At 53.4% G+C, this 12,687-nt stretch overlaps 1 protein-coding gene across 1 annotated transcript; it reads left to right on the top strand.

The window, feature by feature from the left end:
- Positions 1–9,376: 9,376 nt before the first annotated feature.
- On the top strand, positions 9,377–11,929 carry ZNF668 (zinc finger protein 668). The gene is made up of 2 exons (XM_007950265.2): positions 9,377–10,026; positions 10,717–11,929. Exons 1-2 carry the CDS (start codon positions 9,380–9,382, stop codon positions 11,927–11,929), a joined length of 1,860 nt encoding a protein of 619 aa, XP_007948456.1. The 5' UTR covers positions 9,377–9,379.
- Positions 11,930–12,687: the final 758 nt, after the last annotated feature.

Below are 12,687 nucleotides of genomic sequence, written 5' to 3'. Positions count from 1 at the left end.
GACAGCAACTTATGCTGCGCATTAAGTGGCAGGCACCGCACTAAACAAAGTACACTCATTGTCACTTAATCCTCACAACACACTGTAATGCCTCTGTAAACCCAGTTTACACATGAGCAAACGCAATGACTCAGGCAGCCTTCATTCCAAAGCCCTTGCTCGGTCCTCATAGCAGCAACTCGTGCCTCCTCCTACCTCACCTTGGCCTTCTCGGTCTCTGACTCTTCACTTCCATGGGGCCCCATTATCATTCCTGTCTCCGACTCTAAACCCCTCCACCGAACCTCACAAAACCCCTTCGCTAAAGAGTCCCTCCCTCAGTCTATCGCCACCAAGGTTCTCTCCCCTCATTTCCTCTGCCAATATCCTCTCAGGAACCCCACCTCGCACGGACAACCCCTTCTGTTTCCCGCAGCGGGCGCGTCCGTTGGGGACTGCGGGCGGCCGGCAGTGGGACAGCGAACGAGCACGCGCCTGCGCACTGGGACCCTTACCCTAACTGCAGCCGCGCGCCCCAAGGGGTGGCGGAGGGGGGGGGCTCGCGCGCGCCCACGTACGCACTCAGACAGGGCTCCCCTAGAGGTGCGAGGGGAGGAAAAGAAAGTGAGGCAGGAGAGGAGTAAAAAGAGGGTAGAAGGATGAGAACGCAGCTGGTACGATCAAGAGTGTACTCCCGAGCTCCGCGGACACTTCCTATTGTTACTAGGAAACAGGAAGTATCCGAGCCGCAAATGCGTCCCCGCGAAACCTCAGCCTCCGGAACACTTCCTGTCCCGCCTCTAAACAGCCGTCTACGAAGACACACTTCCGGCGTCAGGGATGAAGCAGGCAAACGCGACTTTGGTCCTGCCCACGTAGGTCACGGCGCTGCCGTTTACGCACTAACCTTAGCCACACTTCCGGCAAGTCTCAAAAGTCGTTCCGCTGCATATTAGGTGAACGCTGAAGAGGGGGGAGGGAAGGGTTCTGCAGCTTTGGCTTCAGTACCTTGACGATACGTTTCGCGGGGCTCTCTGGAAGACTGTTCCCAAGACCGATGGGGAAAGCTTCATTAAACTCATTTCTCGCTATTAAAGGAAATGTGGACTATAAGCGGATTTAGGAACTACAAAGCCTTGAGCATGGCCTTTCTGTCCTCCCACCTTCTAGTTTTTGGGGACATTTCTGGAGACCTGGCCCCAAGCTAGAGCAAGAGCCAAGTATATACCATAAACCCGTCCAGCGTTCCTTTCCTTCAGCACCACAAACCCCTAGCAAAGATACTTCCCCGCCACCAGCGGCTGGGGTACTCCCATAAACCTTTTCCTTCCTCCGGAGTCAGTGAAATCTCCCTTCTACTTCCGCTCGCCGGCCCCGCCTTCCCTCCCCCCCCCCCCCCCCGCTGGGTCCTAGTGCCTGCCCCCTCTCTGGCAGAGTCCCGGGTTCAGTCGGTGAGAGGAGCCACCGCTGACGTCGCAGAGCCAATCCAACTCCATTCAGGTAGGAAACACCGGCGGGAAGCCACCGAGTCCGTGGCCAGCTGCAGCGTGGACGGGATCCGAGCTGGCTTCAGTTTCCTTGTAGGCGCCGAGGGAGGACAGGGCCGGCAGGGCGCGGACAAAGCGGGCGGGGCGGGAAGAGAGCGGCCCCGGGCGGGCGCGAGCGGCCGCCGGGCCCAGCGGGTCCTAGAACCCGCCGGCTATCCTCGCGGGCCAGGTGAATGCGGGCGCCGGGACTCGGCCTACGCGCCTGCCCGCTATGGGCAGCGCGGACCCGGGGGTCCTAGAGCCCGCCCTGTTGCGAGCTTTTGTCCCAGTCGCGCGGCAGTCCAGCAAGGTCCCCGGCGTCTACGGCCCCCCTCCCCCGCCGTGTCCCTGGCCGCCCCTCCCGCGGTCCTAGAGAACGCCATTTTGCAAGCCTTTGTCTCGCGCCCGGCCCTCCGTCCATTCATTCCCTCATTCATCGTGGATTCCTTCTTGCCATGTTTTCCGAGGCCACGTTTCCCCAGGGTTTATTCCGAGACGAAACAACCTGGGTCCCTGCCTTGCGAAAGCTGCCTGTCTAGTAGGGTGTGGACACTTGGATGGTTGCAGAAAGCGAGCAGTGCAGGCTTAGATGCAGGACGTCGTTTCTGCAGCTCACGGCCCCTCCGCAGCCCGTCTCATCGGCCTTAATGCCTTGCAAACCCCCACATGCCTCAGAGGCAACATTTTAGTGGCGAGGCACAGAGCGCCGTGGAGCCCCTATCTCCAGTGCCAACTAAGTATCCCTTAGATAATATCAGAAGAGTTTTCTTATGGGAGAAAGCGAGCAAAGACTTCTGAGGCAGAGGAAACTGTGGAGATGCCTGCAGGTGGGGAAGGATGAGGATTGTGGCTGGAGCTTAGATCGCTGGCAGGAGAGAGGGATGCTGCAACTGGAACTGAGGCGGAAAGAATAGGTTGGGATCAAGTGGTAATTGACCCAGTCGGAGGCCTGGGAGGTGATTAGCGCTCACCTCTGTACCTTGCACAGTTCCCTATCTGCCAGCTTACCGTGTCTTTCACAACCTGTTGTGTCTGTGTGGCGACTGCTTGTTTAGAAATCCAGATTGAAGTGCTGGAGGGGCGGCAGGGGTGGGGTGGGGGGAGCTCACCGCTGCTAAGTCGATTTTGACTCATAGTGACCCCTCCTTGGGTTTCCGAGGCAGTATCACTAGGAAGTAGATTGTCCAATCTTTCTTTTGAGGAGTGGCTGGTTTGAATCACCAGCCTTCTGGTTAGCAGTCAAATACCTTAGGCACTAAAAGTGGTTCCTTTCCCACTTGGTCCCTGCCTCAGGGTGCTGGCCCAAGCTCTTTGCATCCCTGGCAGTTGAGAACTGGCTCAGGCAACTTCATTTCCCTCCTAAGCCAGTAGGAAGCACAGATAGAAGGCTCTATCCCACTCTGTCACCAACTCCTTGCACTAGCACTATGGAGGAGGTGATCTTAGGTTAAATGGGGCAGGTTAAACAGCCCTGGATCCAAGGTAGCTGGTGGCGTAGTGCATATGAGTTGAATCTGACTCGACAGCAGGGTTTGGTTGGTTGGTTGGTTGATTGAATCCAAGGTGACCAGAGCTACAGACCTGGGTTTGAATTCCATCTCGAAGACTGACTCCTTCAGTTCTCTTTGGAGCACCCACCCTGCCTCTAGGTGTAGAGGGTACAGCGTAATCCAAGCTCATGATCTTTACCAGCTTGGGCTGTGGTGCTAGAGACAGAGAATTAACAAGCAAACTATAAACGTGTAAGTCCTGACATAGCAATAATCAAACAGCAGAAGTTTCGGGGGGTCGAATAACGACTTTGACTGTGACTGTGAACAAATTATTTCACCTCTTTATGCCTCAGTCCTCATCTGTAAAATGGGAAAAATAATACTGTTTCAGTTAGCAGTGTGAGGTTTAGTTTTGGGAAACCAAAAACCAAGCTCACTGTCATTGAGTCAATTCTGACTCATAGTGACCTCCATAGGGTTTCCAAGGCGTAAGTCTTTACGGAAGTAGATTGCCCCTTCTGCTGGGTGGCTGATGGGTTAGGGTAGCTTGGGTAGTATACACAAAATGCTTAGAATGGAACATGGCCCATGGTAAGCTTGCACAGTGTTACCCAGATAAGCACCATGAAGAAGATACAAAAAAAAAAACCAAAACCCAAACTCACTGCCATCCAGTCAGTCTGACTCCTAGCGATCCCTCCTTGGGTTTCCCAGGTGGTATCACTATGGAAGTAGATTGCCCAGTCTTCTTTCTGAGGAGTGGCTGGTGGGTTTGAACCGCCAGCCTTCTGGTTAGCAGTCAAATAAATGCCCTTGGCACTATGCCACCAGAGCTCCCTAAAGGAGATTAGAGAGTGATGAATGGGAGTGCAGGCAGCATTAAGAAAATGATGTCATCTTGAGATGACAGGGAGCTGAGACCAAGTGAAGTGAGAGAGGCAAAGATCCTGGAGGAAAAGTGGTTCTGGAAGAACCACTAGTGCAAAGGCCCTGAGGTGAGTTAGCCCTTTGAGAAAAAGAAAGGGGGCCTGTGTGGGTGGAGCCTACTGGGACTGGGGGCGGGAAGGGGGCAGGTAGTTAGAGATAATATAGGCAGGGCTTAGATTGGTCCCGTTTGGGGCCTTCTCTTTGTCCTTGGAGTAGTGAGAAGTCTCAGGATTTGCCTAATAAACCTTGAGTGAATGTAGGTCTTTGGCTAGCTCTGTGCCCTTGGACAACTTTTTTTTTCCCTTTGGAGACCTTGGTCTCCAAATCTGTCAGAAAAAAAACACTGCCATCGAGTCACTTCTGATTCATAGTGACCAAGGGCTGTAGTCAAAATGCCTCCCTCCCTCTCTGAAAGGTAATACTGAATGAGTGTGAGGAGCATGCAGCTTGGTAAAAGTAAATGATGTCACTAAAGGTACGCAAGAAAAAAGGACCTGTTGGTAATTGCTATGGCTTATATAATTTTGAAGCAATAGCAAAATCAACCCAAAAATACATATATATGCGGTTTATATATGTGTATGTATATGTATTAGGCAAAAAAAACCAAGCCCACTGCCACCTAGTTGATTCCAACTCATACCAACCCTTTAGGAGAGAGTAGAACTGCCCCATAGGGTTTCCAAGGCCATGAATCTTTATGGAAGCAGACTGCCTCATCTCTCTCCTGCAGAGTGGCTGGTGGGTTCAAAGCACCAACTTTCTGGTTAGCAGCCTAAAACATTGACCACTGCACCACCAGAGCTCCTTGTATGTGTATAGTTATAGATACTGTCTAGATATAACCAGCACCTAGGGATTCAGTTTCTGGGTTTGAAGAATAAGGACCATAGTCTCATGGGACATTTTGGTCATTTGGCATAATATAAAGTTATGTTCCACATCTTAGTTTGGGGAGTAGCATCTGGGGTCTTAAAAGCTTGTGAATGGCCATCTGACATCCAACTATTGTTTGGTACTTGTCTGGAGCAAAAAAGAAAGAAGGAAACCAAAGACTCAGAGAAGAAACTAGTCTACAGGACAAATAGTCTACATGAACCATGGACTTATCTACCCTGAGACCAGAAGAGTGGTGCCCGGCTACTACCAACAACCAGTTCGATCAGGGCCACAAGAGATGGACCTTGGTGGAATGGGAGAAAAATGTGGAACAGAACCTCAAATTCTTAAAAATTAAACAGAACAAAAGTCCTACTCACTGGTTGAGACTGGAGAACTCCCCAAGACTATTGCCCTGAGATACTCATCAATCCTTCAACTGAAACTAACCCTGAGGTCACCTTGTAGCTAAATTAACAAATTGGCTTAAAAAATAATGACTATCACCTGTAAATACTACACTCCTTTGTATTCTGTATGATACTAAACTGTCAACAATTACTTTAAACCAAGAATGAGAATGTAAGGGGCAGGGAAACTAGATTAATGGAAACAGGACAACCAGAATGGAAGTGAGATAATATTCATGCATTGTGAAGACTGTAACTGATGTCACTAAATAGCATGTGTATAAATTGTTGAATAGGAACCTAAACTGCTATGGAAACCAAAAACACAATTAAATAATAACCTACTGCTGTCAAGTCAATTCTGACTCATAGTGACCCCTGTTGGGTTTCTGAGATGGTAAATCTTTACAGAAGTAGATTGTCCAGTCTTGCTTCCACGGAGTGGCTGGTGGGTTTGAACTGCCAACCTTCTAGTTAGCAGTCAGATGCCTTAGGCACTGTGCTACCAGAGTTCCTAGTAAAATATTAGGGGAAAAAAATAAAAAAAGCTTCCCTCTTAGGAGCTTGTGAAGACCCAGGGATGAGTGTTTAATTCTGAAGTGTTGGATAGGAATGATTGAGAAATGTGGTTTAAAGTACAGAGTGGGAGCTCTCTCTCAAGCCCCTAGATGATGACTCTGATGCAGGAGTTTCACAGACCTAACTGGGAGAGACCTCACTCTAGGGAAATGGTAGTAGGAAGAATTCTCAGTAAACAGTGAAGAGTGGAGTTAATGGTGAGATTCTAAGCAGTGGCCTAGCCTACTTAGCCCTTGTGCCCAGGCAGCAAAGTTTGGAGGCCCCAGATGACTGAGCAGGGCTCAAAAGAAGGCAAATTAAGTAGACCTGGAGTCAAGTCCCAGCCACAAGGGTTACTAGCTGTGTGATGGAGGACAAGCTCTTGGGACCTGTTTACTTGTCTATAAAATAACAGGAATCCTCATTTCGGAAGCTATGAGTAACTACGTTAGCATGCTGAGTAGGGTGCTTGTCTCTAAGAAGACTCAATAATTATTCTTACCTCATTCAGTCCTCACCCAACCCTTTGAGGTAAGTACTATTATTAGCTCCACTTTTCAGATGAGAAAACTGAGGTCCTGAGAGGTAAAGTAAATTGCCCAAGGCCCCATCAGCTGGGAAATGGTGGAGGCAGGATTCCAAGCCAGGCAGTTTGGTTTCAAAGACTTGGTGCATGTAACCATGATGCTATACCACCATCTGGGCCTCAGTTCCCTTATCTGTGAAACAGGGCTTCTAATAGAACTTTCCTCATAGTGATGATATCAAGGTTAAGTGAGTTACAACCTGTAAAAAGCTTAGGACACTGCCTGCTATTTGGCAACTGCTCAGCCGATGTGAGTTATCATTTTTATTAAAGAGGAATCTTCCATCTGGCAGAGGGCGTCTGGAAGGAAGGGAAGGAGCGCCTCATCCAGGAAGGAGGCGGGATCCCTTAGAAACTAGGGAAGGAATTCAAGCCGTGGGGGAGATCGGACCTCAAGCCCTTTGACTCACCTTTTCAGCCCCAGGATTTAGTGATAAAAGTAAAGTAACCAAGATGATGGTAAACACGGTTGTGTCGGATTGAGGACACCCAGAGGGGGATTTAGAAAGAGCTTCCCAGGGGAGGTGGGGCTCAAACGAAGTGGGATTTGGAGCAGCCAGGAAGTTTCTGGGAACTTGAAAGATACGATGGGAAGCATGGAAGTTCTTGATCATAGGACAGAGAGCATCCCATGGTGCTTTAGGGAGACGACTGTGGCCAATGCCTGTGAATATTTAGATTGGGTCTGGGGCTATATGACCACGAGACCGGAAGAACTAGATGGTGCCTGGCTACCACTGTCAACCACTCGGAGGGGGATCAGTGCAGGAGATCCTGGATAGAGTGGGAGAACAATGTAGAAAAATACTCAAAATCATTAAAAAAAAAAAAAAGAAGAAGAAAAAGAAAAAAGACCAGGTTTGCTGGTCTGATAGCACCTGTTGAGACCCCTGAGACTGTGGCCCCTAGCTGCCCTTCTGGTCTGGAATTGAACTCACTCCTGTGGCTTCCAGCCAAACAACAGACAGCCATATGGGGTGAATATTTACATCAGGTAGAGACACACCTTGGAGCAATCAGTTGTGGGAGAAGAGAAGGGCAGTATTCGCATAGGGAGCCAGCTCTGGGGGTGGGAGTGCATGGGAGGGAAGGACACAGGGAAGAGGTTAACTGCCGGGAGGAAGTAGGGAGAGAACTGTTACATTGTGGGTAATTGCAGTCAATGTCATGACACAAAATGTGTGTAAACTGCTGTATGGAAAATGAATTTGCTCTGTAAACTTTTACCCAAATTGCAGTACATACTTTAAAAAATAGATGGTGCACAGGGAAGAGGGGAAACTGAGGCAGGTCCACCAGGCCAAACAGGATGCACTCAGCCTGGTGGCTCCTGTGTTCTCCCTGGTCAACCAGGCAAGCTGTTCCCACAGTCCTTTCCTGGGGCAAGGTCTAGAGACCTGTACTTCCCCAGCACCCTCCTGGACAGCTCAGCTCCAGCCTCCCCCAATGTCTTTACTTAGAAACCACCAAGTCCTGAGGTCTATTGTTGTTGTTGTTGTTATGTGCCGTCGAGTCGGACCCGACTCATAGCGACCCCTCCTTGGGTTTCCGAGGCAGTATCACTACGGAAGTAGATTGCCCCATCTTCCTTCCGAGGAGTGGCTGGTGGGTTTGAACCGCCAGCCTTCTGGTTAGCAGTCAAGTGCCTTAGCCACTATGCCACCAGAGTATGTTGTTGTTGTGTACCGTCGAGTCACACCTGACTCATAGTGACCCCTCCTTGGGTTTCTGAGGCAGTATCACTACGGAAGTAGGAATGCCCAACCTTCCTTCCGAGGAGTGGCTGGTGGGTTTGAACCGCCAGCCTTCTGGTTAGCAGTCAAGTGCCTTAGTCACTATGCTATCAGCGCTCCCAACCAGAGTATAGATGAGGGAAAAGAGGCCTTAAGAGGAGCACTCATTTTACAGCAAGTTATCAAAGGGCTGGGAGTAGAATCGAGGGCTCTCACCTCCCAGCCTAGTCTCTGTGTATACCTGGCTCTCCTCCCCTCTCCACACCAATACCCTCCCCTACTCCCACCCCCCACCCCCCAGCAGCTGCTGCTGAGCCCTCCCTAAGTGGATCAGACGTAATCCTCTTCCTTTCATCCCCGGGGAGGATGAGCTGGTGTTAAGACTAACACAGCAGCAATCCTATTTCCTTCCAACAATGATCCGCAGGAGCATCTGGGTGGAGAGTGCCTGGTTCTGGACCAAGAAAGCAGGGGTCTCACAGCAGGTGTGCCAGGAACCCCTGCTAGATCAGATACATGGATTATGTCTCGAGACATCTCATTGCCAGCAATGGCTGACGCTGCCTTGTGAGAGAATGAGCTCCCCATTGGCAGGGGTATGGGAGCGGAAGGCAGACGGAATCTAGAGCACAGGGTGGACCAGGATTCCTGTCTAGGGTGGAGTCCCTTACAGCTGTGCAAGGCCAGAATACTGTGTGAACATTTGCTGCCTCAAGAGCTAACCAACCAGAGGAGAAAGACAAAACACATGCTGGGGACGTGTAGCTGCCAGACAGATGGTGCCACCCTCCTCTGGGTTCAGGTCTGTCTGCCCTGGGCACTCGGAGACCTTCAGGCTAGGCTTCCCTCTGGGTACCCTCTATATCCACAGCCTTGCTTGGCATTGGCCACTGAGCTAAAGAAGGAAGATGGTGGAACAGACGGACCCTTGGCCCTCTGGGAATGTCAGGGTTTGGAGAAGGCCAGAGATTGGGAAAGGGAAGTGTAGGTGACCCTTCTGGTGCTTCGCCCCTCTGAGGTCCCCTGGTCCAACCTTCCTTCATCAGTGAGTGGATGAGAGGGGAAACTTGGGTGTGGGCTGTCAGAGCCAGTAGTGCTTGGGAAAAAAAGGAAGTTGGGGTCCCATGGTTCAGGCTGAGAAGCCTTGGGTGGGAAATGCAGATAAGGTAGGGTTCCCTCTGAGGCCTTGAGAGCGCTTTGCTAAAGAGAGGCCTTGGAGAACTGGCGCAGGGATAGGGCTTCTGTCTAACATTGCCTCTCTCACAGAGAAGCCCCGCCCACCAAGGCCATGGAGGTGGAGTCTGCAGAGGCCCTGTCGCCAGCCCCAGGCTACAAGCGCTCTGGCCGCCGCTACAAGTGCCTGTCATGTACCAAGACCTTTCCAAATGCCCCCAGGGCCGCGCGGCACGCTGCCACACATGGATCTGAAAGTGGTAAAGAGGAGATGGCCGAGGTCAAGCCAAAGCCGGAAGCGGAACCCAAGCCGGAAGAGGCCAGTGGGGACAAGGTGTCAGGTGCAGCGGCTAAGCCTCGGCCCTATGCGTGTCCACTGTGCCCCAAGGCCTACAAGACGGCACCTGAGCTGCGCAGTCACGGGCGCAGCCACACGGGCGAGAAGCCCTTCCCGTGCCCCGAGTGTGGCCGCCGCTTCATGCAGCCCGTGTGCCTGCGCGTGCACCTGGCCTCGCACGCCGGCGAGTTGCCTTTCCGTTGCACTCACTGTCCCAAGGCCTACGGCGCGCTCTCCAAGCTCAAGATCCATCAGCGCGGCCACACCGGCGAGCGGCCCTACGCCTGTGCCGACTGCGGCAAGAGCTTCGCAGACCCTTCGGTGTTCCGCAAGCATCGGCGCACACACGCCGGCCTGCGGCCCTACAGTTGTGAGCGCTGCGGCAAGGCCTACGCTGAGCTCAAGGACCTCCGCAACCACGAGAGGTGAGGGCCTGGAGCTGGCAGATGGGGCGGAAGTGGGACTACAATGGCTGCCTGTGACCAATGAGTCCAGGGTTGCCTCAAAGAGTGTTTGGAGTGAGCCAGTGGGAAGGTGGGTAGGCGGAACTATGGGAAGGGGTGGACACCGGAGAGAAGCTGGTGGCAGCTGGACCCAGGTGGGGCGTGAGGGTGGGAAACTCCAACTGCGTTGGTCTGGGGTGAGGTCTGATTGGCCTGGGTTCCTAGAGAGCAGGAAAGGGGGCAGGGCTAGAATTGGGGCAGCTCAAAAGGTCTTGGGTGGAGGTGAGAAAGGTCTGTCTAGGTCTTTGGTCTGCTGAGGGTCTTATCTGGAATTTCAGCCCATAAGCCCCTAAAGTCTGAAGTTTTCTTATTCTGGGATGCAGTCCTGTCGTCCTTAGGGGATTATGCCAAGGCCCCCAAGGATGTTACCAAAAAACTGACTGCCATGGAGTCGATTCCAACTCATAGTGACCCCCTTTGGGTTTCCGAGGCAGTAAATCTTTACGGAAGTAGATTGCCCAGTCTTCCTTCTTAAGAGTGGCTGGTGGGTTTGAGCCGCCACCCTTCTGGTTAGCAGTCAAATGCCTTAGGCACTACTACGCCACCAGGGGCCCCTAAATTGCAGCCCACACAGGGAGCAGGGTCATCCTCACGCCTGGGCCTCTCCCACAGGTCCCACACCGGCGAGCGCCCCTTCCTCTGCTCTGAGTGTGGGAAGAGCTTCTCACGCTCGTCCTCACTCACCTGTCACCAGCGCATCCACGCGGCGCAGAAGCCCTATCGCTGCCCGGCCTGTGGCAAGGGCTTCACGCAGCTCAGCTCCTACCAGAGCCATGAACGCACGCACTCTGGCGAGAAGCCCTTCCTGTGCCCGCGTTGCGGCCGCATGTTCTCCGACCCTTCCAGCTTCCGCCGCCACCAGCGGGCGCACGAGGGCGTGAAGCCTTACCGCTGCGAGAAGTGCGGCAAGGACTTCCGGCAGCCCGCCGACCTGGCCATGCATCGCCGCGTGCACACAGGCGACCGGCCGTTCAAGTGCCTGCAGTGCGACAAGACGTTCGTGGCGTCCTGGGACCTCAAGCGACACGCCTTGGTCCACTCGGGCCAGCGACCCTTCCGCTGTGAGGAGTGCGGGCGGGCCTTCGCCGAACGAGCCAGCCTCACCAAGCACAGCCGAGTGCACTCGGGGGAGCGCCCGTACCACTGTAACGCCTGCGGAAAGTCCTTCGTGGTGTCGTCAAGCCTGAGGAAGCACGAGCGGACCCACCGAAGCAGCGAGGCCGCAGGGGCTCCCCCGCAACAGGAGCTGGTAGTGGGACTGGCACTGCCTGTTGGTGTGGCCGGCGAGGGCTCGGCTGCACCAGCAGCTGGTACGGGGCTCGGGGACCCTCCGGCAGGGCTGCTAGGGCTGCCTCCGGAGTCAAGTGGGGTGATGGCCACACAGTGGCAAGTAGTGGGCATGACGGTGGAGCACGTGGAGAGCCAGAATGCTGGCTCCGGGGAGGCGTCTGGTCCCTTGGGAGGGTCAGGTGAGGCGGGGAGTGAGGAGGTGGACGAGAAGCCCCCACAGTTTGCGTGCCGGGAGTGCAAGGAGGCCTTCTCCACGCTGACGTTACTGCGGCGGCATGAGCGCTCGCACCCCGAGCTCCGGCCCTTTCCCTGTACCCAGTGCGGGAAGAGCTTCTCTGACCGGGCCGGGCTGCGCAAACACAGCCGCACCCATAGCTCTGTGCGCCCCTACACCTGCCCTCACTGCCCCAAGGGCTTCCTGAGTGCCAGCGACCTCCGCAAGCACCAACGCACACACCCGGTGCCCCTTGGGACCCCCACGCCCCTGGAGCCCCTTGTGGCTTTGCTAGGAATGCCTGAAGAGGGCCCAGCCTGAGGCCCATCCCACCTCAGTCACACTCCCAGAAGCCAAGCCCCTACAGGGTGCCTCCTGAACCTCCTTTTGCCCCAGCTTACTCCTTAGACTCCTGATCCCTGCCTGTGGCAGCTGGTTCACCAGAGCCTACCCACAGAGCTGGGGACAGTGCGGCCTGGCAGTGGCCGCTGAAACACAAGGTTCTCTCTAAGCAACAGTCATTAAAGCATTCACTCTGAGCTGGGTTGTCCTGTGTTCTGGTTGGGGCGGGAGTGGGAGTTTGGGCATCAGACACCAGATGAGGTTCAGTGAAGACCCCTGCATTTACAAATTAGATACCAGAAGAGTCTTTGTTTTGGACTGTTGTTGTGGTTAGGTGCCATTGAGTCAGCTCCGACTCACAGCGATCCTCTGTACAATAGGACAAAAGACTGCCTGGTCCTGTGCCAGCCTCACAACACTTTACACCTGAGCCCATTGTTGCAGCCACTGTGTCAGTCCATCTCCTTCAGGGTTTTCCCTTTTTTCACTGACCCTCTACCAAGCATGACATCCTTCTCCAGGGAATAGTCCCTTCTGACAATGACCAAAGTGAGTGAGAGGAAGTCTGGCCACTTGCTTCCAAGGAGCATTCCGGCTGCACTTCTTCCAGGACAGATTTGGTAGTTCTTCTGGCAGTCCGGGGTACTTTCAGTCTTCTCCAACACCACAACTCAAAAGCATCAACTCTTCTTCGGTCTCCTTATTCATTGTCCAGCTTTCACATGCATATGAGGTGA

This window comes from Orycteropus afer, unplaced genomic scaffold (genome assembly GCF_000298275.1).
Source record: "Orycteropus afer afer isolate SDZICR_OR568_19922 unplaced genomic scaffold, OryAfe1.0 scaffold00266, whole genome shotgun sequence".
NCBI classification, from domain to species: Eukaryota; Metazoa; Chordata; class Mammalia; order Tubulidentata; family Orycteropodidae; genus Orycteropus; species Orycteropus afer.
Note: the sequence above shows the minus strand (reverse complement) of the source record. Positions and strands in the feature narration are given on the sequence as shown.

What these genes read in the sequence shown, in the direction of transcription:
- ZNF668 (XM_007950265.2), top strand. Translation starts at nt 9,380, where the DNA reads ATGGAGGTGGAGTCTGCAGAGGCCCTGTCGCCAGCCCCAGGCTACAAG. An exon ending in GACCTCCGCAACCACGAGAG is followed by an intron (nt 10,027 to 10,716) that starts GTGAGGGCCTGG and finishes CCTCTCCCACAG; the next exon opens with GTCCCACACCGGCGAGCGCC.